This window comes from Hippopotamus amphibius, chromosome 7 (assembly GCF_030028045.1).
Source record: "Hippopotamus amphibius kiboko isolate mHipAmp2 chromosome 7, mHipAmp2.hap2, whole genome shotgun sequence".
NCBI lineage: Eukaryota > Metazoa > Chordata > Mammalia > Artiodactyla > Hippopotamidae > Hippopotamus > Hippopotamus amphibius.
In genome coordinates, this window is record NC_080192.1 from 82,849,227 (window position 1) to 82,876,925 (window position 27,699).

At 50.3% G+C, this 27,699-nt stretch overlaps 1 protein-coding gene across 6 annotated transcripts in view; it reads right to left on the reverse strand.

Moving 5' to 3' along the window:
- UXS1 (UDP-glucuronate decarboxylase 1) overlaps positions 1-26,649 on the reverse strand; it is a 73,142-nt gene extending 46,493 nt beyond the window's left edge. Inside the window, exons 1-5 of one of the 6 annotated variants that reach the window (XM_057742415.1) lie at positions 26,441-26,649; positions 10,349-10,376; positions 9,108-9,156; positions 8,030-8,073; positions 3,086-3,146 (exon numbers count right to left, since the gene is read on the reverse strand). In XM_057742415.1, the coding sequence (XP_057598398.1) occupies positions 3,086-3,146; positions 8,030-8,073; positions 9,108-9,156; positions 10,349-10,376; positions 26,441-26,534 (276 nt within the window). In that variant the 5' untranslated portion in view covers positions 26,535-26,649. Of the gene's footprint in view, positions 1-3,085; positions 3,149-3,632; positions 3,703-6,198; positions 6,357-8,029; positions 8,074-9,107; positions 9,172-10,348; positions 10,377-26,440 lie in introns of those variants that run through there. The other 5 variants (XM_057742414.1, XM_057742420.1, XM_057742418.1 and 2 more) reach the window with 5 other exon arrangements.
- Positions 26,650-27,699: the final 1,050 nt, after the last annotated feature.

Consider the following 27,699-nt stretch of genomic DNA (forward strand, 5'->3'; position numbering starts at 1 on the left):
AACACCACACTTGCTGAAAGGCTGAAACCTTTCCCCTAAGATCAGGAATAAGACAGGGACATCTGCTCCTAGCACTTCTATTCAACACTGTATCAGAGGTTCCAGCAAAGCAATTAGGCAAGAAAGTGAAATACAAAGCACCCATATCGAAAAGGCAGAAGCTAAACCACCTATGATTACAGATGACATGACCTGTATGAAAATTCTAAGGAATCCCCTTAAAACTATTAGAACTTACCAATGAGTTCAGCAAGGTTGCAGGACATTAAGAAAATACAAAAATCAACTGTGCTTCTATACACTGTACCAAAAGAATATGCAACATAAAAATGAAACTAACAAAACAATTCATTTATGCTACCATCAAAAGGATAGGACACTAGAATAAATTTAACAAAGAAAGTCCAAACTTATATTCTGAAAACTACAGAAAAAAAAAGTTAACCTACTGAAGACCTAAATAAATGTAAAGACATCCGAAGTTCAAGGACTGGAAGGCAATATTGTTAAGATGGCAATACTCCCCAAACTGGCCTACAGAGTCAATGCATCTCTATCAAAATCTCAGCTGTCAGGCTGATCTTAAAATCCACAAAGAACTGGACCTCCTAGGTGGCACAGTGGTAAAGAATCCACCTGCCAATGCAGGGGATACAGGATCGAGCCCTGCCCTGGGAAGATTCCACATGCCATGGAGCAACTAAGCCCGTGCACCACAACTACTGAGCCTGTGCTCTAGAGCCCATGAGCCACAACTACTGCGCCCATGTACCGCAACTATTGAAGCCCACGCACCTAGGGCCTGTGCTCTACAACAAAAGAAGCCACTACAACGAGGAGCCTGTGCACCACAATGAAGAGTAGCCCCCGCTCGCAGCAACTAGAGAAAGCCCGTGTGCAGCAGTGAAGACCCAACACAGCCAATAAATAAATGAAATAAATGAATTAAAAAAAAATTCACAAAGAACTGTAAGGGGTCCAGAACAGTCAAAATGATCTTGAAAAAGAACAAAGTTGGAGGACTCACAATTCCCAATTTCAAAACTTACTGCAAAGCTACAGTAATCAAGACAGTGTAGTTCCGGAACAAAGACAGACGTATAGATCAATGGATAGAACTGAGAGTCCAGAAATAAACATTCATGTTTATGGTCAGCTCATTTTTGACAAGGGTGAGAAGACAAGTCAACAGGCCATGATTAGTCTTGTCAGCCGATGGTGCTAGACCACCAGTCAGCCAACATGCAAAAAGATGGAAGATCCTTATCTAAATCCACGTATAAAAATTAACACAAAATGGATCAAAGACCTAAATGTAAGAATTAAAGCTATAAAACTCTTAGGAAAAAACGTGGCAAATCTTTGTGACCTTGGATTAGGCTATGACTTCTTAAATGTGAAACCAAAGCACAAGGAACAAAAGAAAAAATAAACATCAATATTTAAAATTTTTGTGCTTCAAAGAATACCATCAAGAAAGCAAAAAGACAATCCACAGAATGGGAAAAAATACTTGCCAGTTATGTATCTGATAAGAAACTTGTATCTCGGATAAGGAACTCTTATAACACAATAACGAAAACAAAAAGAACCCAATTTTAAAATGGGCTAAGTGTCTGAGTAGACATTTCTCCATGGAAGATAAGGAGATGCACAATAAGTCCATGAAAAGATGCTCAACATCACCAGCCACTGGGAAACGCAAATCAAAACCATAATGAGACAACACTTCACACTTACAAGGAGGGCTACAGACAAAGACCTATAATGACAAGTGTTGGCAAGGACATGGAGAAACCGGACCCCTCACACAATGCTGTGTGTAATGGGATGTGAAACGGTGCAGTCGCTGTGGCAAACAGTCTGGCAGTTCCTCAAAAGATTAAAGAGCTGCCACATGACTTCAAAGAACAAGTGGATAAATAAAATATGGCCTACCCGTACAATGGAATATTATCTGCTAATAAAAAGATATAAAGTACTGAGACATACCGCAACACGAATAAATCTGAAAAACATGCTAGCCAGTCACAAAAAGCCAAATAGTGCATTATTCCACCTTTATGAATACCCAGAAATGGCAAATGTTCAACGACAGAATGTAAATCCGTGGTTGCCTAGGGGTGGAGGGGCTGGGGAAATGGGGAGCTCATGGGCTCGGGGTTTCTTTTGGGATGAAATCCTCAAAAATCAGTGATGATTGCACAACTCTGTGAATGTACTAAAAACTACTGAATTGTATGGTTTAAGGGGCGAATTGCACGGTATATGACTGATAACAAAGCTGGCACTTTTACAAAATGCAAAGGTGCTGATCTCTTTGGACACACTTTGCTGCATGACACGCACGTGGGGTTCTCTCCCCGGTGAATTTGTATTCACGTTTAATAAGGAGACCACTAGCTGAGGAAGCCTCCAGTATACTCATCAAGGTGGTCTGTGAACCAGCAAACGGTTTCAAAACCACTGCTCTGGAAACAGTCTCACCTTTCCTCAAAAACTTATACACAGGGTCACCACACAACCCAGGAATTCCTCTCGTAGGTGTACATACACCCAAAAGAACAGGAAACCTATGTCCACAAAACCTTGTACCCATATGTTCACAACAGCTTTATTCACAATAACCTCAAGGTAGAAACAACTCAAATGCCCGTCAACTGTTGACTGGATAACCAAATTGTGGCACAACCACAGAACGGAATATTATTCAGCCATAAAAAGGAATGAAGCCCGGACTTGTCTACAGCATGGATGAACCTCGGAAACACTAAAGCTTAAGAAAAAGACCACACAATGTTTCATTTGAAATGCCCAAACAGGCAAATCCACAGAGACAGAAAGTCATTCTCGTGGTTGCTGGGGGCGGGGGGATGGGAAATGACTGCTGATGGGTATAGGGTTTCTTTGGCTGATAAAATGCTCTGGAATCAGGATGTGGTGCTGGTGCAGGACTCTGTGAACAAACCATAAACCACTCAACCGTATATGCTGTAAGGATGACTTTTAGGGGTTGTGAATTACACTTCCATTTAAAAAGCAGGTTCCTTGATATTACAAATATGACTCAGATGTGTCAACTTACCAAAATTCTCTTACGGTCCTTTTCTGATAAAAATTTTACTGGCGGGTATTTCTGGATGAAGCTGTATAACATAAAGAGATTATAAAAGAAAGAGTCAAACATCTCATGTATTTTCTCCACCTGCCACCAAAATAAATGCCAGATTTGAGGACTGTGACTGTCTGCTCCCCTCTCTTCTCCAAATGAGGGCTGGAGGGACCAAGCGAGTACTGGCTGATTTGAGTTCAAGATTGACCTGCTCCTTGTTTAGAATCAAACAGGTGTGACATGAGATTCTATCCCCAGGCAGAGAAAACATAAGGATGTACCAGCCAGAGCTAAACTCAAAATACAAAGGTGCTGGAGTTCTGGAGATGCTGTATCTGGGCCTGGGAGGAAGAAATCGGCTGTGTGGAGTCACAGACCCGACCAGGCCAACTGTTCCTCCAAGAGTAAGAGAAGAAGGTGTTAAGTAAGACTGTTCCCTATTTGGGCAGTTCCACAATTTCAGCCTCCCCTGGCTAGCCAGGGCCCCTGGACAAAGCAACTGGGCATCAGCCCTTCCTACCCCTCCATGGTCCATCTGATCCTGTCTTGGCTCTCGCCTTATCCTCCAACGCCTCTCGCCCCATCCTTCAGTTCCTCTCACCCCCATCAAGGTGCCACCAGTTCCCAAGCCACAGGGATGTTCCAAGACAGGCAGCATAAAAAGCATATATAGTGTCAATGAGAGTTGATAAATATAGATTTGAAATATCCACTCTTAAAGTGATTTGGTCAGAAACAAAAATGCTTTTTAAAAAAATGCGACGAAATCAGCTCTATTATTTTAATTGCAGAGGTGCCAGGTGGGGGCCCTGTCTCCATCCCCTCCACACCCCCGGCCAGGATACAGAATGCATCTCCTTAGTGGTGGCTGAACTGAATGGAGCAGGACAGGTCCTTGGACAGAAGACCTTAGGGGAGGTGCTTCTCGTCTCCTGAAGGAGTGAAGCTCGCTGACACCAGAGCTGGGAGCCGGGGGGCTTTGACAGTGCACATGATCCCCCATAAGAGGTTCCGGACTCTCAAAAGGTTACGTTCTCCTTGCAGGTGCCAAACACAAGCAGGCTGGGGGGAGATGCCCAGGGGATGGGTGAGAATACTGGCCTTCCCATGCTACTTCTGTGACCCTACCCCAACCCGGGGAGCAAGCCCTCAGGTGCTCTGGGCACCTCCATGGAGCCAGAGGGCTGCCCGCAGGTGGTCCTGAGCCCCAGCCCCCACAGTAAGTGCTTGATGAAGTGGGGCCGGGGAAGGGCCACCTGCAGTCAAAGCGGAGCTGGAAGCCTGGCCCATCCTTCTGGACACTTGCTCCATCATGCAGGGGAGGAGGGCTGAGGCATCCCTCACACTTGCCTGGTACCCCCCTTTCCAAGGGCCTCACATCCCCGACTCCAGCCTCAGTCCGAGCTCCCAGCATTCGTGGGCCCAGCCGACCCGGCTCCGTCCTACCCTCCCAGCACTGCCCACCAGCCCCCTTCTCCTCCAGGCCGTCCTGACACCTCCCTTCCCTCACCCACTGAGGGTTCATCCCCTCCAGCCAGCAGGATTTTAGAGAAAATGTCACAGGGCGGGGGGACCAGGGCTGCACCCTGGACAGAAGTGGGCAGAGGGAACAGAGGACAACATGCATGCATCCAGGACGGGATGACCAGTTTGGCCACTGAAATGGATTTTCATCCAAATGATGGGCTTAGAACAGTGCTGGGATGAAAGCTTAACGTGAAATCAGATACACTATTCATACCAGGCAGAAACAGCAGACGGACTTCTTACAGGAAATATACTTAAAAGAAATAAAACTGAGGCAGACACAGCCACCTAACACACAGTCACCCATGCAGGATGCCTAAGAAAACTGCTTCAAACAGTGTGTGCTAAGCCTTTGATTTAAGAAACACAGCACTGGCTGGTTTTGTGCCTCGTTTTCCTTCGATGTGGAGCAACCAAGCTGCAGATTCCCCACGTGTGATCACGTTATTTAAACTTAAAAAAAGAGGATTTCTTGCTCTGAGGACTTAGGACACAAAGCTCTAGGTGGGAGCCGGGCTACAGCCCCCCAGGCCGTGATGACAGAGCTGGGCCAGGCCAGGTGGTGGTGGCTGGTCCCCAAGCCCCGAGCTGGGCAGACAGGGTAACGCGCGGGCTTCTTTAAGACCAAAGTCCCTTTAAAATCTTATCCAGCTGTTGGACTGCTCAGGTATTCGTGTGTTCGAGCACCTTTTCCTGAGCACTGTTCTAGGCCATGCCCTGCGCTGGGGACACAGCAGCCATGGGGCAGGGGAGGCCGCCCACCTGAAGCCTGCATTTCTGAGTGAGAAGCAGCAAGAAGGCAAAACAAAGTGTGAATTCAATAATGGACCTTTCCTTACCCCCAGATGGATCCTGTAGTAATTATGTACCCCAATCCAGACTCTAACCTTGTTTGTTAGGACAGTCTAGGAACTTTTACTTAGAATTTCAATGAGCATTATTACCTGCTATCTATTCAGAGAATATTTAAAGATGTGGAGATGGAGTTAAAGAGCATGTAATCCAATTATCAGGAACTGGGGCATGTGGTTAGGAAGACGGAAAGACCTCAGAGTCACAACACCTTCTATCAACTACACTTCAAAAAAAAAAAAAAAAATCCAACTTGCCTGTACATTAAAATGACTCAGGGAGATCTGCAAACTCCCAAAGCCCAGTCTGCACACTGGGCCAATTAAATCATTTCAGGGAGTGGGGCCCAGGTGTCAGTACTCTTTAAAGAAAAACCAAACAAAAAAAAAACTGCACAGTCCACTAGCCAGGCTTCTAGGACAGCAATGACCCCTGTATCTCCCTGTGTAGATTGGTCCTGACCTGTCAACCGTGTCCTTATTTCTTGGGGGCCCCTCTGCCCCCAAGTGACGTGCACATATTTCCTTGCAGTGACTTTCTTATGCTGTCGGGTCAGGATGGATGTGTGAATGTTCCTATCACACAAAGTCAGGAAAAATGAAACTACACAGAGCTCCATCAATTTCCACCACAAGGTCACGTCCGCACCTGACTTTCTAACTCAAACAATAACTGGGGCCCAGCTGTCACCTGATTGGCTCACCCACCTGAAGGACAGAACCTTTCAGGTTGAGTCACCAGCAAAGCAGTCCCTTGGGGCGAGCGCTGACCCTTGGCTCCCGGCTTACAGGTAACTCTCACGGCTTGACAGGAATGAGTTACCAGAAAATTCTTTAAGATTACAGTCATTCGTGTATTTTTCTTCCTGAGTTAAAAAAGCACAATGAACACCACGGAAGTATCAAAGGGAATCATAAAATTCTCATATTTCAAGAGATCCCGTGGGTAAAGCCACTGCCTTAGAAAAGTTACCTAAATGATTCACTTTCTTTTCATAAAAATGTTATTCTCTAAAGAAAATGATAACCCCGGGCAGATATTTTCTTTCTTTTCCAGCCAACGTAAAACTTGTGGTGGGTTATTTCTTACTGTAAACTATTTTTTTTTAAAGCTTCAATGAAAATTCCTCAAGTTATGGCAGTCCTACTGAAGGCAGAATTTCTGGTTCCTATCCAATGAAATGTTACAGGCAGTAACATGCCAAGAAAGATTAAAGCACAAACAACAGCCTTATATTAGTGACTGAATCAGTTAAAAAAAAAACTAACAACTTCTGCTCCAGTAAGAGTTAAAAGGGACAGTTTGGTGATTGCATATAACCATGAGCTGACGACAAGAAAAGAGTGAACGAACACATTTAGTTTGATGAATTTTCTCCATTCTTATTTCTCCTTGATCGTTTAATGAAAACACCGAAATTGAAAGAAAAAATGCTCTCCATTTCTTCCTTCTCATTCTGTAGTTCATAAAAGGCTCACACAAGGCTAAGGACATCATCCAAACACATCCAGGCTGGGGGGGGGGGGGGGGGGGGACGACAAAACTTTAATGAACGTCTTCATTTTTATTTTTTAAACCTCTGAAGACCCAGCTGTTACTCCAGACACTCAGGAGTTTTCCACACACACTCAAGGGAAAGGTCCCTGTGCCCGAGGCTCAGGTGCTTTGACAGATGGAGCCGAGACAAAGCATGCGCTGAACCCGGGACCTTCCCTTAGGATCCCACTCATGGAAGGGTGTCCAAGATGTAATACCAGCTGCTTCACCTGGACTCAGCTCTGGAAACTTGCCGATGTGCTGGTAGTACGAGGACAAGAGCAAATAACTGACTGAAGGGGACAAATCACAGGCTCCCCGTCCCTGACATCGCATGGTGCTTCCATGTGGTCTTGGGTTCCAGGCCCAACAAATGGCGTTCCGGCTCTGGAATCCTCTGAGCCTGGTCAACACGGGCTAGAAGCCATCTGACCGCCTTCCGGAGCCAAAAGGAGGCAGGCTTGGCCTCAAGCTGGGTGCCACGAATTTGCAGGAACTGAGAAACCCACAGGGCTTGGGAAAGGAAGGTTTCAACACCCCTAGTGCCTCCCTTCTCCAGTGTTTGGACTATTTGAGAGTTTTACTCAAGGTGGTGGCAGGGACCGATAACACTGATGTGGACATCTGTCTGAATTGTCACAGTCTGTAGAAATCAAACTGACAGAGGGCCTTGGACGAAAGGCTTTAACATGGAATCTAGGGTCAGGCTTGAGGAAGACTCCCAAAAAAATTAATTTAAATAATTTTTTTTTCTGGAGAGAACCCATAGCTTTCAACAGAAATAGTTTTTAATGACCAAAGGAAAAAAAGGTTTAAAAACACTGCATCCAGATTTTAGAGTAAAAATTGACCTTCTCATGGAAAAGCCCCTGTCTTGAAAGTGCCTTGTATCTTTCAAATTATGGAGTTAATTACTCAGCTGAGATGAACGTACATTAGATACTGAACTTCTAAGGTAAGATATAAGTATTTTCTTAGACACAAAAGAGAAAGTACACATACCTTTTTTCCAAATCTCTGATTTTCTCCCTTAGTGGTTCAACAACCTAAAACGAAAATAACCAGACTCAGTTCTAAAGTAGAAACCCAGTCCACTGCCACTTTAACCCACTCTGATGCTCCAGATGGACAGTACGTGATGTGAAACAGATTTTAATTCCTTCTATGATTCACCTCCAGCTTGAAGTTAAGTCAGACCCCATGACTCACAAGCCTGGGGTCAAGATGCTGAACCGCACATTGGAATCTCTTACTCCAGAGATGCCTGCGCTCTCAGGACATTCACCTTTTTCCTTCCTAACCTCATGGGCAATGTTAAAGCTGGTTCAGGCGCATGAAGACAGGCAGTCATCACCCCTGCTTCTCTTCAGGTGAGAGAGAACCCCCAGGTGCTGCCTCCGTGTGTCACCTGCTGTCAGCACAGCACCCATGTCGCAGGCTGTGCGGCCACCACACCCACATGTTAGTGCTGCACAGAGTGACAGGCACGTGGCTCCAAATCACAAGACCCCACCCCTCCCACGGCCCATGTTACAACAGTCTGTCTGCACTGACACTGGACTAAAGCACGAGTGACTGTTTTAAACAGAAGGTATGAAATGGGCCAGGGCTGCCGTCTCTCGGGCGAGGCAGGCCACGGCCTCCCCTCCAGGTGTGCCCGCCCTGCTCTGCGTTCCTGGGGTCCTGGCATCCCGAGTCAGCTGCGTCTCATGTCAGCACCTGCTCAGGTGAGTGGAGGCCTGCATTTGCCTCCATCGCTGGTAATGGTCCTCACTGCCCTTTCTCTAAGGAACCCTGGAAAGGCTTCCCTGAAAAGTCAGGTAAAAGTGTGAATCCACCCTGCCTATAGGGCAGAATTTGTTGTATCACATTACAGCTTTACAAATGGGCAAATGCTGACACGAGGGTGTGGCCACAGGCTAACAAAGTCTCTTCTTAAACGAGGGAATGATTTCTTGAGAGATGGTTTCCGAATCCCAGGTCGGCATCAAGCGGCCACAATAAAGATACCAGCACAAACAAAGGAGCTGAAGTGAACAAATAAGCAGAAGTAGGAGTAAAACATGGAGAAGACTCTAACCTCTTCGATCTTGCTTTCAATCTTGAGTTCACCATTTTCCTGGATGGACCTGTTGAGTAGAAAACTACAAAACTGAGATCAATTGAAAGGTTTTGTGACTTTGAGGTATATTTCTGAACAAACCACCACAAGAGAAACCAAACGCTGCAGACCACCCCCCACTTCCCCAAGAATCAGTCCCAGGCACCACCCCCTCTCAGGACAGGAGACCAGGGGACAAGACAGCTGGGGTGGTCTCCCTGGCGTGCCACCACCTTATGGGGTGTTTCTGCTAAACTAAGATCATCTCACTTTCACATTACGCCCAACACGGGATTTTAAATTAGATGCAGGAAGCCTGTCTATAGGAGCACAAGTTTCTCTGCTGGGCTTGCCTGGGATTTAATGCAAAATGGAGTTTTTCCAAGTGAAAAGACAGAGCTCCTTTAACGGGACCTGAGCAGCCCTCCAGCCACACACAGGGGCCTCTGTCAGGAGACACACACCAGCCCTGGGGGGAGGAGCGCGGTCAGCACGGCCCCCCCTGCCCGGCAAGCCCAGTGGGGGGCAGAGCCACCTTCCCCAGCGGCCTGCAGCCGCAATGGCCTCCCAAACCCACTGTCACCGCAATGTGACTGCCGCTCCTTCTTTAGCTGTCACCCCCAAGAAACACGAAGTGGAGGGGGTTTTTCTTTAAATGTAAAACGGTACTCAGGGCACCAAGTTTGTTTTTACAGTGAATGCTTATCACTTTTTTTTTTAAAGAATATTGACACAAGGATTTGACTTTTACAAGCAAATGTTACTGTTACGAATGATGCTCACACATAAGGCCCGCCCAGGCCGGAAGGTCCTCGGGGCTCCCCTCTCCTCCCCCCGGGACGGAAGGCGGTCTCAGCATCCACTGGTCTGCTCCTCGGTTTCCCTAAGAGGCTTTGGAAAGGTGTCCCTGAGTGCTCGCTCAGAAATGCCATTTACGCTTCAGGAGCCTGAAAGCTCAGGTCCACCCTCTCGGGTCTGCAAGGCTGGGAGGGCCGAGGCCGGCACCACAGAGGAGCCGGCGTGGCTGCCTCGAGAGTGACCACCACATCTGGGCTGGCCTTGGGTCGGGAGAGAAGACGCTACCAGGTGTGTCAACAGCAAGACGCTCAGTTCCACGTTTACACAGTCCTCAGTGAGCCTGTGAGATCACACTGTACATGTAACAATGAAATGTGTCATCTCAAATGTGTCATAACAGCCAAGTTATTAAAAACAATTACCTCATATTAACCAAGTTGCCCCAAACAGCTGTAAGAGAAAGAAAAAGGAAGAGTCAATATTTAAGTTCACAACACTCAAGGACTCCAACTAGCACAGTATTAATTTTTAACCAATATTCTAAAGTTGGCTATGAAAACTATAGCTCATGAAGACAAAAAACGTACACTTTTAAAATAATAAGTCCTACTATAAATAAGTGAAAACATGATCCTAAATCTCTTAATTTTGGAATAACCTTTTAGAGTCTGAAGTGCTACGGTGCATGTGTTCTGGGGCACCGCATGTCGCCAGCCTCAGAGGACAAGCCGGTCACAGGAATCAGAGAACTGCCTGAATAAAAAGATCCCAGGGTTCCGTCCAACCTCTTCCCTCAAACGTCGATGAGACCGAGACCCAGAGAAGCTACAGGCTGGCCCGACTCTGTGGCCGTCCTCTCTCAGCCCTCACCCAGCTCCCCTACACCACAGCCTCGTCTGCTGGGTCACCTCCTTGATGACAGACACCTGAGTAACTGTCTAAACCAGCCCGGCCGCGGCAGTGGATTTTACCAGGGGTGACTTTACAAACACACTAGACCATGACACCCTCTTGCAGCTACGGGTCAGAGGGCACTTCACAAGGAAACCCTCACAGAGAACGGAGCTGCGAATGCTCTGTCCACACCCCTATGCAGCCCCCATGTGGCTGCTCCCCCCGTGTTGCGCTCGGTGCTGGGGAAGGCAGGGAGCAAACACACACCTCCCCGGAGTCCAGGGCTGGTGACCCGGAGTCCAGGGCTGGCGACTCCGTGAGCTTGGGAAGGCCCTGAGGTGAGGGGTGGCCCCTGGGCATGTTCTCGCTCATCCTCTGATACACAGCGGAAGGCTCAGAAACGTTTACAAATAGTTGTTGGTGTCCAAAATCACAAATTCCCATTGTTAACAAGGGGCATGCTGAAACCATAAGAGCACAGCCCTCTTCAAATAGAAGAAACTATGATAGAAAAGAAGCAATAAGTAACTAAATAAAACTAAATAATAAAACTAAAAAGTGACAAGTAAGCAAGAAATGGGAGAAATTAAAATAAAGCTGTACTATATTCATTATTCATTAAAAAACAAAGGATGTTTATATTTTTGGACCATGTGATCTTACCTTTGAGGATTATCCTTAGGAAATAAGTATATACACAGGAAAGCGGCCTTCACAAATCACAGCCTTATTTATAATTAAAAAAAAAGGAATAAACCAAAATATCTTACAACTGGGGAACTATTATATAAATTATGATATAGCCGTTTGATAAAATTATAAAGTCATTAAATATGACTATAACTATTATCAAAAAGATAAGAGATAACAAGTGTTGGTGAGGATGTGGAGAAAAGGGAACCCTCTTGCATTGTTGGTGGGAATGTAAATTGGTGCAGCCGCTATGGAAAACAGTACAGAGGTGCCTTAAAAAATTAAAAATAGAACTACCATATGATCCTGCAGTCCCACTCCTGGATATTTATCCAAAGGCAATGAAAACACAAATTCAAAAGGATACATGCACCTCCATGTTCACTGCAGCACTACTCACAATAGCCAGGACAAGGAAGGGGCCTGAGTGTCGACTGATGGATGAATGGATAAGGAAGGTGTGGTGTGCATACACAACGGAATATGATTCAGCCATAAAAAAGATGGAAATACTGACATTTGCAGCAACATGAGTGGGTCCTCAGGGCATTACATTAAGTGAAATAAGTCAGAGAAAGACAAATACTGTAGGATCTCACTATATGTAGAATCTAAAAACAAAAACAACAAAAACCCAAGCTCACAGATACACAGAACAGACCAGTGGTTGCCAGACATGGGAGGTGAGCGATGGGGGCGTGAAATGGGGTTAAAGTAAGTTCTGGGGATTTCGTGTAAAGTGCGTGACCATAGTTGACACTGTACTGTATATTCGAAGAAAGTTGCTAAGAGAGTAAATCTTAAAAGATCTCATCACACAGTCACACACACAAATCTGTAACTATGTGATGGTGGATGTTAACTAAATTTACGGTGATCATTTTGCCAGACACACACACACACACACATACATTATATATATACTTGAAACTAATAAAATGTTACATGTCAATTACATCTCAATAAAAACACAGCTACGAAACCAGGCTGTAACCTGGTAATACTGGTGTGACAGCTTCAGACAAGAAAATATATCTGCTACTAAAAAACACATAGAAAAAAGAGACCGTCTGAAGATGCCAAAATACGGAGTTGAAGTGCTGACGTGACCGTTTTCCCCTGTATTTATGTGCTTACCTGGCTTTGTAAAAAGGAAGGAAAAGATTCTTAAGTCCCTGCTAAGGTGTGTGCCCCCTGTTCTCAGTCCCTATCTGGGTCAGTGCTCACCAGGTGCCTGTGAACCAGGAGGTGCCGACCCCAGGACACTTATCTTCACGGTGGACCTGAAATGAGTACCTTGTCTCATTCCAGCTTTAGGATCAGCTCCTCGTCAAAACAGCCCCGAAGCGTCCCCCTCTTTCTGTGCCACGGAACCAACCGCACCGCACGAGAGAATAACCCGGGCTCTAGGTGCCCTCCCCATGGTGAGGGTCTTTTGACCATCTTCTCAAATCATCCCATGGTTATTATAATTTATTCTATTTTTTCCTTCTTAACCTTTTCTTGAATCAGTTTAAAATGTCTATTTCGGAGACAGTTCTCAGTCCTTCTATGGTCACTTAGCAGGAAAGGCCGCCATCCCTCCCAGGAAGTAAAGACACACAGTCTCCTGAGTCCTCCCTCTCCCAGGGTCCTGCTACAGCATCTCTCCCTAGGGAAAGCTGGGCAGCCCTGGGATCTGCCGGGGAAGATGCCCACAGCCACAGCTTCGCCACCACTTATAAAGTGATAATAAGGGCTGTGAGTGGGTAATGCCCAGAGCCGCCTGTGGCTCAGACCCCTTCGTTGACACCTGGACGTGCACCCTCCTCCCCAGCTGCTCTTCCCCATTCACCCCAGACCTTCATAACCCCTTCCCCTCTCCTTACAGCCCCCTGCCCCCATGGGATTCTGCACCCCCTAACCACGTCAGCTCCATTTACAGGAGGTCTCTTTACAAGGAGGTCTCCTTGCCTGGGCACTCCATTCCCAGGACAGCCCCCTCCACCTGCCTCCCTGCTGCAGGGGATGCTGTGGCCCCTTGTGTTGCCACGGTGACCAGAGCACACGGTGGGTCTCCCTGCAAGAGCAGGAGTTTCCTTATTCACACTCAAAACACCAAGCCCAGGCGGGCCCGGCACCAAAAACAGCCAAACAGAGGTCAGGGGTGTTTTTCCTTTCTTACAATTATCCCTTGTTTAGCCCTTTTTATCTTCAAAAGCAGAGCCCTCTTTTGGACTCAGAGGGAGATGGATACCCTGGGAGGACAAGGGCAGCAGAGGTCCCTGCGGAGGGAAGATGAGGCTGCAGGTCAGGGTGGGCCTTGGGGGCTGTGTTCCTGACAAGCTCCCCCGAGGATTCTGTCCATGAACCGAATGCGGGCACTGCTTCGCCTCTGGCAACTGGACCCTGGTTAGCAGGGGATCAGCAGCACTCAGTGTGGTGAAGGCTGCTGGGTTTCAGCACCAGAGGAAGCAGAGTGTGAGGGGCAGAAGGGCAGGGGAGAAGGTGGGCGGAGAGCAGAGGATGCAGAGGATTGGGGGCGTGGTGGGGGAGGCGATGGAGTGTCAGGACGGGCCGGGAGGGGTCAGGGCGGGTGAGACGTGGGTGTTGTCACAGGATAAGAGCTGGGGCGGGCTGGGGGAGGGGTAACAGCTTGGACAAGCACACACTGGACTCACACTCCATCCCACCATGATGGGGGAGAGATGACTAACGGGGCAGGAAGGGAGGCCTGGGGCAGAAGGCCAGAGGCCCCAGCCGGGGTCTCAGGACAAGGCCAAGGCAGAGTAGTGACACAGTATTGCTAGATTGACCCCAGGGGCCTGCCGGGCTCTCTGTTTCTAAGCACAAGGTCACACGGTCACCCCCACGTCACAGTGAAGACCAGAGCTGAGAGGAGCACCTGTGACCTGTTAGGTCACCCACAGCTGTGTGACAGGGCCATGAGGGGGCCTCATTCCCAGGCCTGCATGACCCATCCATGGCCCAAGCTCATCCCCACCTCCACAGAGAAAGGCACCTTGTTCTCCCCAAACTGTCTGCTAAGCTCTCTCCCCCTCAGAAGCCCGTGAAACATGAGCTCAAACCCAAGCAGAGCACCGCGACCCAGTGATATCCTCAGGGCCTTGCAGCCCACTGACCGAGGGAGATGCTCCCCCAGTGCAGGTAAGGAATGCGTCACCCAGAGGAGGATTCACAATGGAAACCGTGCACTGTCTGCAGAGAAAGTTCCAGAACACTGCAGAGCACATGACTTCCCCTGCTCCTCTCTGGATCCCAAGAGTGGGCTCAGCCACAACCCAGCCTGTCCACCACGCTCCACAGTGTCATCATGATGTTTGGCGAGCGAGATCCTCCCTGGTGGCACAGGTGACACGCCCCATCAGAGGTGGCATCCTGATCCTCCCCCTGAGTCCAGGCAGCTGGTCAGAACCAACATGCACTTGGGCCTCAGTTGCTGAAACACCAGATTCTGCAGCCCAGGGCCACCTGGAAGGACAGACAGGTGACCCACAGGTGCCTCAACAGCCATCCTGGCTGAGCGGTCCTCAGGGGCAGACTTGCCAGCCCAGCCTCCGGAAAGTGGAGTCCCGACTGTCATCCCAGCTGTCACCAAACAAAACAGATTCTTCTCTTCAAATTCCCGCCCCACAGACTCCTGAGCACAGGAAACGGCTGCTGCTCTGTCCCAGCAAGTTCTGAAGCGGTGTCTTATGCAGCAAAACAGCCAGAACCAGAGCACAGCCAAGTGCGTCCCCAGCCTTTAATCCCCCACCCACCAAGGATCCCGGCTAAGTATCCCCCCAGCGCCCAGTGCACCCGTCACAGGCCCAGGGTGCACACCCACTGCCGCCTGGGCAGAAAGTGTGACTCAAGGCTGAGGTCTCAGGGGACCCCCGCACCCCTACCACGCAGGCTGCCTGCCTTGTGTGATCACAGCATTAAACGCACCCAGTAAAGAGGTGCCCTGCTCACCTCCCACGAACCCCCAAGGAACAGATATCTGACTGCCTCGGATAAACTCTGCAGTGGCTCAACTGAAGGCCTTCAAAGCAGGCAAGGCTATGCATCCTTCGTGTACCAAGAAAAGCTTTAAAAGAGCTGTTTAAACAGATCAGAAGGTTCAAATTAGAAGACATTACTCTGCTTACAATTCTCCAAATAAGAAAGGGGGTTGTCAGAGGAGGGAGCTTCCCCACCTCCAGCTCCCCTAAAAGAATCAGGTGCTAAGGGTCAAGCAGCATCACAGAGAGGGCGGCAGCCCCGGGGGAGCCCTCCTGCTCCCCGACCTGAAGAGAGCGGGCCCCAAACTCTGCTCAGCCAGCCAGCCTGCACTCCTCCCAGAGGTTACACAGGATGAACGCTGCCCAGATAAGGCAGCCTGGGGAGACCCAGAAGGCTGGTGGCTGGCGTCCTTCATGGGCTGAGCGCAGAGGGCACTGCTTACGGGACCCTGAGCCAGCCCCGCCTCCCTCCTGAGATGCCTCCTCCAGGACGAGCTCCAGAACAGACCCTCCGGCTCCCCACCCCGCAGCTCCGGCAATCCCAGCTGGCAGGTTCCAAAATTCGGCATAAAACACCTTTAAGTGACTCATAACTTCCCAGAGACTTTCCTAAGAAAATTGCACCAACATTTCCATGGGAAAAATTTTTACCCAAGAGGTTCCTTTTTTAATAAAGTGGTTAAAAATGCAAGAAACCATGGCTTTGTAGGTGACATCTGTTCCTTTAAAAGGTCTTTACATTGTAAAAATATCACTTATTAACTGAGATGAGAAACTCAGTAGAACCCATTTTTGCTTTTTCACACTAGACACATTTAAAATTTCATGCAGGTATATTTACTCAGAGCACAGCTTGGGAAACACGAGGAAGACCTTTCTAGGCGCTGGTATTATTGCAATTTCCACAACTCACAGGGAGAAAGTTTGAAATAAGTTCCCTTCGGTCTGCAGAGGAGCTGAGGTGTTCTGTCCGTCAGGTAGGGAACCACCACGCTTGCAAAGTACAGGGTAACCAATGAAAGCCCCAAGCTGATCAGTTAGTAGAGAAACCCCAAACCCTCCTGTCATCTTGAGGAATCCTGCTGCTTGAGAAGCCTGGAGAGGAGACAGGCCCCCCAGGAACCCTCTAGGTGGACAGGACAGATGCTCGTTCAGACCAGAGCTATTGGCATGTCGCTGGGGAACCTGTCGGAAATGCAGATTCTCAAGCCCCAACAGGGCTCGCTAGTCAGGAACTCAGGGGGCAGGGGAGCCATCGGGGTTTACAAGTGCTCCAGCCAACCCCCCTGCAAGATGAAAGCCCACCTCTGTGCCCCTCCCTGCTCAAGGCCTCCTGAGTGTTCCGGTTTTAAGACAGCAGTTAAACAACTTCTTTACGAAACAGAAACAGACTCTAAGACAAAGAAAACAAACTTACAGTTACCAGAGGGGAAAGGGGCGGAGGGATAGATTAGGAGTTTGGGATGAACATATACACAGATTACTGTATACAAAATAGGTAACCAACAAGGACTTACTGTACAGCACAGGGAACTATATTCAATACCTTGTAATAACCTACAATGGAAAAGAATCTGAAAAGGATATATGTATGTATAACTGAATCACCTTGCTGTACACCTGAAACTAACACAATATTGTAAATCAATTACACGCCAATATAAAATAAAAATTAAATTTAAAAAAATGTCAAATGAGCCTTCTCGCCTCTCCCTCTGTGGTTGGCACAGCTCTGGACGCTCCCCCCCCCCCACCCCCCAGGTGGCCAGCAGACCCTCCAGGCTCCTCCCCAGCAAGTCCCTCCAGCCCGTGTCCCCCTGTCCTGTGCCGGCCCCTCATCAGGCTCTGGCAGGACCCGTGTCTGCCCTCCCACGCGGCACTCCTGCCTTCTCTCCAGGTGACGCGTCCTCGTCCTGCTCAGGATTCCAAGTTCTCCAAACTCTCCCCACCGCCCACTCCAGTGAGCAAGAACTCAGGGGCGCGCATCCCATGGGTACCATATGTACTATATTATGTTCATTACAACACAGACAAAAGCAGAAAATGGAAGAGGATAAAGTAAAACGTGTATATACACACAGACGTTCTCGCATGTGGGGTTCCATGGGGCGCACCCCCCAAAGCCAGCCCCACAGGACACCCCCGCCGGCGCCACCCCCCCACCCCGTTCCCTCACAGCTCCATCCCAGCAGCAGGGCTCCCCCTGCCCCGCCTCCCCACCAGGCTCACACCCGCCAGCCCATCCCCAACAGGCAGGAGCTCAGGCAGGGCACGCGTCCAAGGGCGACCCTCAGCCCCGGGCAGCGCAGGTGGTGTCTGGCCCTGAGTCTGGACACCTGGGGCAGGTTCATCACATCCCGGCTCCTCAGCCACATGATTCTCCTCAGACGGATGGCGGCTCATCTCGCTGAAGGGTTCCCGTTGGGTCAGACCTCTAGTTCTGCCTTCTGGCCCTTAGGGTCCCCGCTCCCTGCACCCGTCACCCCCGCACCTGTACTCAGGTGGCACCTCTGCCCTCCGCTCCAGGGTCAAACCCTGTGCACCTTTCAACCCTCTGACCGCTGGGCCTCCAGGGCGCTCCCACCCTTCACAGTCCAGGCCTTCCTCCTCCCACTGAACAGCTGGACCAGTTTCTTAAGAACCACATTGGGAAGCAGGAAAATCATCCTAAGATCTGTTTCCATTCCCAGAACACATCTGACCCCCGCGTGGGGGGTCTTCCACACCACCAACCAGCTCCCCCAGCCCTCTGGACACTAACGACCTGCCCTGAGCAAAGACCTCACAGGTGAGGGGCTCAGGCCCACAGGACACCCCACTTCAGACACCTGTCACCAGGCCCAGGGCCACCTGTGCTTCTGACCGACCAACCGGCTATAAATCAGGGCTCCCACAGCCCCGTCCTTATTTGACAATTTGCTAGAAAGGCTCACAGGACTCCGAGAAACAGTCTCCTTATGACAACCAGTTTATCAGGAAGGACACAGCTCAGGAACAGACGAACGGAAGGTCTCGGCAGGACAGGAGTCTCCACGGCCTCTCCGGGCACCACCCTCCCGCTCCTCACACACCGGGAAAAGCCTCAGATCTCACCGTTGAGGACTTTTTACAAAGCTCTGTCTCCACACTCCCCACCCCCCTTCCCGGAGGTGGGTGGGTGAGGCGGACAGTGACCTGCTCCATCCCAGGCCAATCTAGGACCCACCCTAAGCCACTCCCCTGGGCAAACACTCAGGATGATCAAAAGAAGCTTCTTATCCTAAGAAGAGCAACAGAAGATGCCCCTGTGGCTCAGGAAATCCCAAGGGTTTTCGGGGCTCTGTACCAGGAACGGAAATAAGACCACAGATACTTTTGCTCTGTGCCACTCGAGGCGGGAGAAAACAGCTACGGTTTACCTCACAAAGGACAGTTAACACCACCAATGTATTAAGAGCTCTTAAAAATGAGGGGAAAGATGACCAAAAACTCAATGGAAAATGGGCAAAAACTGAGCAGTCCTTTAACACTTGAAAAGATGCTGAACGTTACTCCTATGAAGAGGATGTGCACTGAAGCAGGAGAGACCATTTCTGCTCGGTGAGCTGTCCACAAGTTCTGATGTAGGTCGGGGTGGGGAGACACAGTTGTTCTGGGGCATGGCTGGAGGGACCACGTGCACAAGCTCACTAACTTCAGCAGGATTCCCGAGAGCAGAGTATCTGAAATCAGGAAAATGCCTTGTTCAGGAGCCTGGTCACGGAGAGTGCAGGGCACACACGCAGGGTGACACACAGAGCAAAGATGAGCTCTGTACGGTGTTACCAGAGCTTTCCAGTAAATACTGCACAGGAAAGAAAAAAAGGGCAGAATGGTCTACAGGACTCACCACCTTCTGGTAACAATGAGTAGCAGGTGCATACAGACACACAGACGAATGCCTGGATTTCCAAAAAGAAACCTTAGATTCATGAAATGGACTCATGACAGTGGGAAGAGGGTGGAGGTCAGGGATTGCAGCATGACACGTATGCACATACCTTTTAATTCAGTTTGACTTCTGAACCGTGGAAATGGCTTATGCATGTTAATAACCAGAAAGAGAAAAGCAAATCCTAAAATAAACGGAACACAACAGAAAAAAAAAAAAAAGAATCTGATTTGTATCATGCATAGAAACACATGACTCAGAGCTTCTGAACACAGAAACTGTACACCTGAGCTAGATAAGAGTCTAAGGACAAAAAGAACTACAGAGAAATGCTGAATTTTCTTAAGCTGGTCGTTGGTACTGGTACTGATGCAGTCAGTGATTCTGAAACTGTTCTGTCTGGCAGTACAGAGCAAACGAGTTTTTAGTGATATCAGAAGTGAGATTCTCACTGCAGGAAAAAGGAAACAGCAATATGGGAAGGGGGTGGGTGAGGAAGAATCCGGTTATGATTTAAACTGGGGGCGTCAGCATAAACTCACGACCTGTCCTGGCTCCGCCCACTGCAAGGGCTGGAAGCAAGGATACCCCAGTGAGCACGCAGACCCTGAGTTCTAACCCATGCGCTCCACTGCAAGGAAGCAGGGCTCCCTGGAGAAATGGCGGATTCCAGGACTGGGGCACAGAAACCTCAAGATGAGTCTGGAACTTCTGGAGATCAAGGAAGTGCTCAAAGACAGAGAAAACCTCCAAGTCCACAGGGATTTAAAAAAAAAAAAAAAAAAGAGGGGGGGGGGTGTAAATTGATGGTGGTCCTCAAAATATGTCCACATCCTAATTCCTAGAACCTGGGAATCCTACTTGGAAAAAGGGCCTTTAAAGGAGCAGGTATAATTAAGGATCTTGAGACCAAAAGATCACCCTAGATTATCCAGCTGGGCCTGTGACCAGTGTCCCTATAAGGGACAGGGGGACCTGCCAGACAGAAGGGGAGGGGCCACGGGACCAGCACCGGGAGTGGAGCACCTGCAGCCTGAGGGCACCTTCAGGGGACTGCCAGGGCCCTGCCAACACCTAGACTTCTGACTCCGGCCTCCAGAATCGTGGCAGAATCAATTTCCCGGTTTTAAAGCCACCCAGTTCCTGGCAATTTATTACAGCACCACAAAGCTAACACAGAGAGAGAGAAGAGAGAGGGAAGAAGCCTCAGTCTCTGTTCCGAAGAATGCCAGTTAATAAACAGAGAAGGATTTACAGAATTAGAAAATCGCCGTCTTTGTGATCCTCAATATAAAAACTGACCCAGGCGAGGACTGTGGATGCGGAGCGCGTTGGCGGGTAAGTCTCCGAGAACCCCCGACTGGGTCCTGAAAATCAAGTGACCACCGACCAGTGCCTCCCAGCATTAGACTCAGCACTGACAGCGGACAAGCCTGATGTAATGCAAATCGACAAGCATTATCACAAAAATGTTTACCGGAATGTAATCCCAAAGAAACCATCAGGTAAATCTAGAAGGTGGGACATTTTAAAGGACAACCAGCCTTTGCTTCTACAATGTCAAAAACAAAAGCAAAAAGACATAACACTAATGTGTAAACCTTAATGGGATCCTAGACTTAAAAAAACAAACAAAAACCCCAGAAAAAGCTATAAGGACATTTATGGCACCAAGAAGGGGAAATTCAAATATGAACGGCATGTCAGATGATACTATTTATGTTAATTTCTAGGGTATGATAATGGTGATGAGATTACATAGAAAATGTAGATCTCAGGAGACACAGGTTAAAGCATTCAAACATGAAGTATTACTATGTCTGCAACTTTCAAATATTTCAACAAAGAAGTATATATAAAAACCAAAGAATGAGAAACGTGGGGGAAAAAAACAACTGGCATATGTAGGCTGAGAGTTATTTGGGTGTTTGCTGAATTATTTTTTCAATACAATAGAAATCAGGTGTGGAAAGTCTTACACTAGATATCAAGGGTCAAAACAATTTCCAGATTATCCCTCCCAGGCCCCAAGGTGGGAGATGGAGATTCCAGGCTCCTATTCGTGGGTCTGGGGGGACCCTGGGCACCTGCGGTAACAAACAGTGAGCCCTGGGCTCAGGTGAATCTAGAAGCACCACTTACAGGAACTGGCCTGTTTTCCCCTTTTCTCCTGAGGGTCTGCAGCCACCGCTAGCACCTCTCTGGGAGTGAGTTTACGATCGCCAGTCACGCGGGGCTGTTCAGACCCACGGCCAAACCACTCTCAGTAAAGTCCCAGCTCAGAGAAGCTTGATGTCTGTTATCACACGTGCGGACCTAACACATGTGAAACATGCTTGTATGTGGTTTTCAGGGCTGATTTCATGTCTTTTCGTTGAATTAACAGGGACAGGAAAGGAAGGCACCACAAATACCGTGTCATTCCAGCAAAACCCAGGACACACGCAAACCTAAGTGAGCGCTGCTACTGTCACAACTCAGGTTTTCAGGAGCTGAAGGAGTGCCTCTGAAATGTCAGAAGACAGGCTTTATCTGTGTTCTGCTGTTTCAGGTATAAACCGAGGTGCACAGGGGGAAGAGGACAAGTGCTTCTGGGAGGGGAAGAGGAAGGAAGAGGGCAGAGGAACCAGGAGAACAGGGAGCCGGAGGCAGATCGCTGGGGAGGCTGGAGAAGGGCCCTGCCTGCTGCACCTGGACTCAGGCACCCTGCTGGCTCCAGCCCCACCTGGTCCCATCTCTGCAGAGGATAGGACAGAGCATCTGGGGCAGGGGTGCCCCATCCACTGGGGTGATGATCAGGGTACCACTCAGCCCCGTAGCCCTTCTCCAGGCCCCTGGGATGCCTGGGAGAGCCGGCACTGCCACCCGGAGGATGCTGAGTGCTCTGCCAACAAGAGAGGCACCTGAGGGTCCAGGGGGCAGCCAGGGGTCCCCCGCCCCCCAGGATCCGCTCAAACAGAGCAGATGGCCCAGGGTCCCAGGAAAGCCTCCACGCAGAAAGGAAGCCACCAGGGGGAAGAGACTCCAAGGGGAGAAAAGTGAACAAATGACCACTGTGCAGAGAAGACCCTGAAACAAAGACCACACTTTTCAGTTTTTTAAATTCAGAGAGAAAAAAAGAACTCTCATAAGCAAAAAATGGCAGTAAAAATAAATGTTTTAAATTACCAAAAGAGTTAGATTACAAAGATGACGAAGTTTCCAAAAAACAGAGCAAAAGCCTAAAATGACAGAAGAGTGGAAATAAAAAGGACTCGACCAGGCAACCCCACACCCACAGGGTGACGCTCCAGGAAGGGTCACTGGAGCCAAAGGACAGTTCAGATGGTTCCCAGAACTGCAGAGCGGGGTCCCTGGACAGCCAGTGCTTGGAAGCACCAGATACGTGGGCATACGTCACCAGCCAGGTGTGCATCCCTGGGCAGGCGAGCACGCAGGTGCCCGTGACCCACCCCCCCGCAGCACGGAGGCCTCACTCTGGGAGGGGGCTCTGCATGCCCAGCACGGTGGTCCTGAAGGAGGCCAGTTATCAACTGCAGGGTAAGAAACACGTCCACAGAGACACACTCCAGGCACAAGGGTCACATGAGGTCACCTGAGTGCGGAGGGGCCAAGCTAAGGTGTGCAGTGGAGGACAGTGCCAGGGGCAGAAGAAGGGCGGGGCCTGGGATCTCCAGGGAGAGACCAAGTCACAGAGAGACGGGCGCTGGCTTGAGCCCAGGCGCCAGGACCCAGAAAGGATGGAACCTCACCGGAGCAGTTCTGAAGGAGCCTTTTCTAGGCTGCTGCACCACCCATCTGTCAATTAAATGTGACGATAGAGAAGACACAGCCAACGCCTCCCGAGCCTCCTCCCGTGACCTCCAGGTGGAATAAGTTCGAGGTGATCGGGGGAGAGGATCTCCAGGTCAACGGGACTAGGGGGCTGAGGCCTGGGGTACGAGATCCGAAGGCCCCTCCTCAGGGAGCTCAGAAGGCTACTCAGCATCTTGGCAGAGATGGACACGAGTGACAAAACTTGGAGCCCAACAAGTAACAGAGCATGGACAGTGGAGTCATTAGCTCCAGGAAAAAGAAAAGGTGACGAATGCATGGCTCAGGTGAATAACATTTAGTCATACGCATAAACATTAAATGCTGATCTCCTCAAAATCACACCACACACGTGGGGTGGGGAGTGGTGAGCATGGGTGGGAGGAAAGGAAGCAGAATAAACAATCTTCTAAAGAAGAAAGTCGCTAGGTAATATCTAGGATTCTACGGCACAAAGACAAACACCAAAATCATCAGCTCAAAGAAGCAAAGTGCTTGCCTCTGAGTAGAGGAAAACAGCGCCCAGGGACATCAATAAACCCGGCAAAGGCTATTTGACATTTTAAACTATATGTACGTCAAAACACTAGCGGTAATTCCAGCTGAGTCTCTGCCTAGGGATTTACCTAGCAGGTTGGTGTGACTTTCAGACAATCAGACCCCTGAGCCCTTTCAAGCAGCTAACAGCAATGATCTAAGCGCTACAAGGGCTGGAATCCCCATTACTGAGAAGAAAACACGTGCGTGGAAAAGAACCTCAGTGCAATGCAAGCTGGCCTGTGCTCAGCCCCTGGGCCTGAACCTAAGAGTTATGTGCCCGCAAGGAGGAGGCTGGCCCCGCACGGGCACAAAAGCATTTCCAGAAGGGGCTGTGTGTCATTTGGGAGCAGGGATGTTTTCTCAAACAAAAAGGCAAGATTACCGACAAGGAGAGCAGAGACTATACATCACAGGTATCATCGCTCACGGACACCTTCAGGGTCCTCGGATGCTGTCAATCAGGAGCCGCCGTGTCACGCTTTCCCTACAAAGTGTCTGGGATTCACCATCTCTGCTTGTTACCAATGCTGCCTCCACCCTAGTCTTAAACCTCACAGCTAAATTCACCGCGTCGTGATTGTGAGCTGGCAAGAGGCCTCTCCTAGGCCTGCCTGCTCCAGCCTGTCTGCAGAGCAGCCTCATCACCACTCGTGTTCACACTCCAGCCACACCGCCATTCTCTGCATTCCTAGAACACATCGTGCTCTTGGTGCCACAGGACCTCTGCACACACTGTTCCCTCTGAACCCATCCCCCCCCCCCCCCATTAACTCCTACACACCCTTCACTTCTCAGCTCAAGCCTCACTTCCTCAGGGAAACAAACATCCCGGATGCCCTGTCACAAACCCTCATGCATTCCTTCCTACCTGTTTGTAATTTAACCCTCATTTGGGTGAGCATCTAATTCATGACCAGCTCACTTCGTAAGTCAGTGGTTCTAAAGTCTGGGGAGCCCTCCCCAGACCACACCAACAGCATCTGAGGTAAAGCTATTAGAAATGAAAATCGTTGGGCCACATCCCAGACCTACTGAATCAGAAACTTGAGGTGGGAGGCAGCAACTTGTGACCTGAAAACCCTCCAGGTGATTCTGACACACACAGCAGTTTGAGAACCACTGCCCAGGTGTTCTGCACTCCTTGGGGTCCCGGGGAGGAAGCATCGGGACAAGCAGCAGTAAGGGCTTGACAAACAAAGGCAAGGATGCAGTAGGATTTCCTAGTCCACAGAATGGTGACATTCCACGATCCCCTACCTTTAGAAGCCCCCAAATCAACACAGAGCCCACTGCAGACCTGGGCTCTAGCCCCAGCTCCTTGGCCTTTCTGGGCTCAAATCTTGGTCTTTAGCTTATCATCTGTGTGTTAATCAGTAATTTGCCTGATTTCTCTTGGTCTTAATATACTCACCTGTAGAATAGGAATAATGACAGCAACTATCTCCTAGGATTGCTGAGATAATTAAAGGAGATAGTGAAAAAGACTCAGCACACATGGGGAAGCTCCCAGCAAATTTAGGTACTGCTATTATTGTCCTAACAACAGTTATACAACTTTAAGCAATCTTTACCCTGGGTGCTCAGGTTTCTGACTCAAGACTGGCACACACTTTAGACTAGCTCTTCTTCCCTTGCAAACTACTCCCAACTAACAGCCCCCAGCTGGGCTGCAGCAGACAGGCTGGGTCTCATCACACGCATCTCCCTAGAGGTCAACCGAAGCCACTTTGCAGAGCCCCCACGCCCCCAACCCGGGAATCAGATCTGGGTAACTCAACCGGTAGGCAGGTGTTCCGTTTCAGCGTCTATCAGTCTTGTGGCCAGGATTCAAACGAGCTCACACTTGGTCCAATTTTGGTACTTGGGGAAGTATTAATAGCAGCAATGAAAATACATTCCCATCTAATAGATTTTTTTTTTAAGGGACGGCTTCTGCCTCTAAGAAGTCACCGGGTCTACCCCCTGCCTGCAAAGTGCCGCTCCTGTCTAGGTCCAGCGGCCGCCGTCAGTGATGACAAGAGAACCGCACAAACTGGAGCGGCGCCGGGATCCCCCGCGCTGCGCCGCCGTGCTGGGCCGACCCGCACTCGCACCCTCTGATCCGGGTCGTGGAGAACCCGGGGCATCCCGATACCTAGGCTCCAGAACCCCGGGTGCGGACACCTGGGCGGGGGACCCCCGTGCGTCCAGACACCTGGGCGCGGACATCTAAGTGCGGGTACTACCCCCCGCCCCGGCACCAGGCGTGTGGACACCTGGGCGCTGGGACCCCCGGACATCCAAACAACTGGGCGCAGACATGTGGGCGCGGGGACTCCCTGGGAGTCCGGACACCTGGGCGCCAGGACCCCGGGAGCGGAGACCCCCGGGCCTCGTAACCCTGGGCTCGGCCGAAAGCCAGAGGGGTCCGGCGACACCGGGCTCCTCAGCAGCCAAACGCTGAGTAATTTTCCTAAGAGCAGGCAGCGGGAGAGGGGCTCTGCCAGGCGCCAGCATTCGCAGCCCACAGTCCCGCCCGGCCACGCGGCACGCTCGGGAGCCCAGGACCGCAGCCCTGCGAGCCGCGGGGCGGCCGGGCCGACGGTATGCGCCCGCTGTCCGGCTGGCGGCCGCGCGAAGCGGGAGGGAGGGAGAGAGGGAGCAGGCCGCGGGTGGGAATGAATGGCCGGCGGACTTACAGGCCACGTAGGCGAGCAGCGCGATGCCCAGCAGCAGCTTCATCCTCCTGCGGCTGACGGCGGACGCGAGGCGCAGCAGCGCCTGGCTCAGCATCCCGGGCCGCACGCTGCGGCCGCTGGGCTCCGTGCGCGGCGGCGGCGGCAGCGGCGGCGGGGGCGGCCCGGAGGCCCCGCCCCTCGCCCGCTTCCTGACGGCGGGGCCCGCGCGCATGCGCCGCGGCCGCCCCGCAGGCGCAGTGCGGCGGCCCCAGAGGGCGGCGCGTGCGCACACGCGGGCTGGAGCGCTGGAACCGGGGGCCGGGGCAGGCGGTGCGCGCCCGACCCGGGTCCGAACGCCTGGGGTTGCCAGGGGGGTGTTTTGTGCTAGATTTGGGCAGGTGTTTGGAGTTCTTTAGCGCCTCCCTCTGAAAGCTGACTGTTCTCCGGGCTTCCTTAGCTGAAATAGCGGCAGCGACAACGATTAGTCCCCTAAACAACCGCTTGAAGTCCAGACCCTGTGCCTTTTCCCCTCTGATCGGCTGGGACGTCTTTCTTTTAATAATAAGGAGTTTGTTATTGTTATAAAAAAAGTAATTGCCAGTGGTATAGAGTGAGGACAAACCAGGAAGGAAAGGGTGGATCACGCGGTCTCTGCCTGGAGAAAAGCACGAGGCTCGTTGCAGCCTCCTGCGAGTGTGTGCGCTTAGTCGTAGTTATGCGCCGAGGGTGTGCTGATGCACGCGCGGTGCCTGCCTTATTTTGTCCATTAGCGTGTATTGCTTACCTGCTCCCAGCGAGGAGCTGTGTCCAAAGACACATGGATGCAGAAGGCATCGTGGATCCGCAGGAAGCCGGTCCCCTAGGGGAAAAGACAGGTGCACGCGGACCTGGGCTGTGCCAGGCCAGGAGCGACCCAGAGGGGGACCCCGAGTACGGGGGCTGAGGGCAAACCGGGTAGATCTTCACCCCGGGAGAAACAGAGCAGCTGGCAGCGCCTCTGATCTCTGGGAACGCCAGGTTCTTTTGCTAAACTTAACAATCGAATACTCTTCAACTTTGTTATACATCTCCAAGGAAAACACCACAACTAGCAATAAAGCAGTTATTGGTCACATCTTTCAAACGACTCAGCACAAATGCCGTGAGTGTGATTGTAACACAACCTCCCCCGTCCCAGGTCTCCCTATTAACCGTGGAGAGTCGTTGAACAGAAAACTTAAGCCCCTTCCCCGAGGATGGTGCCCACACATGGAGTGGCCACCTGTCAGCACACCCAGCCC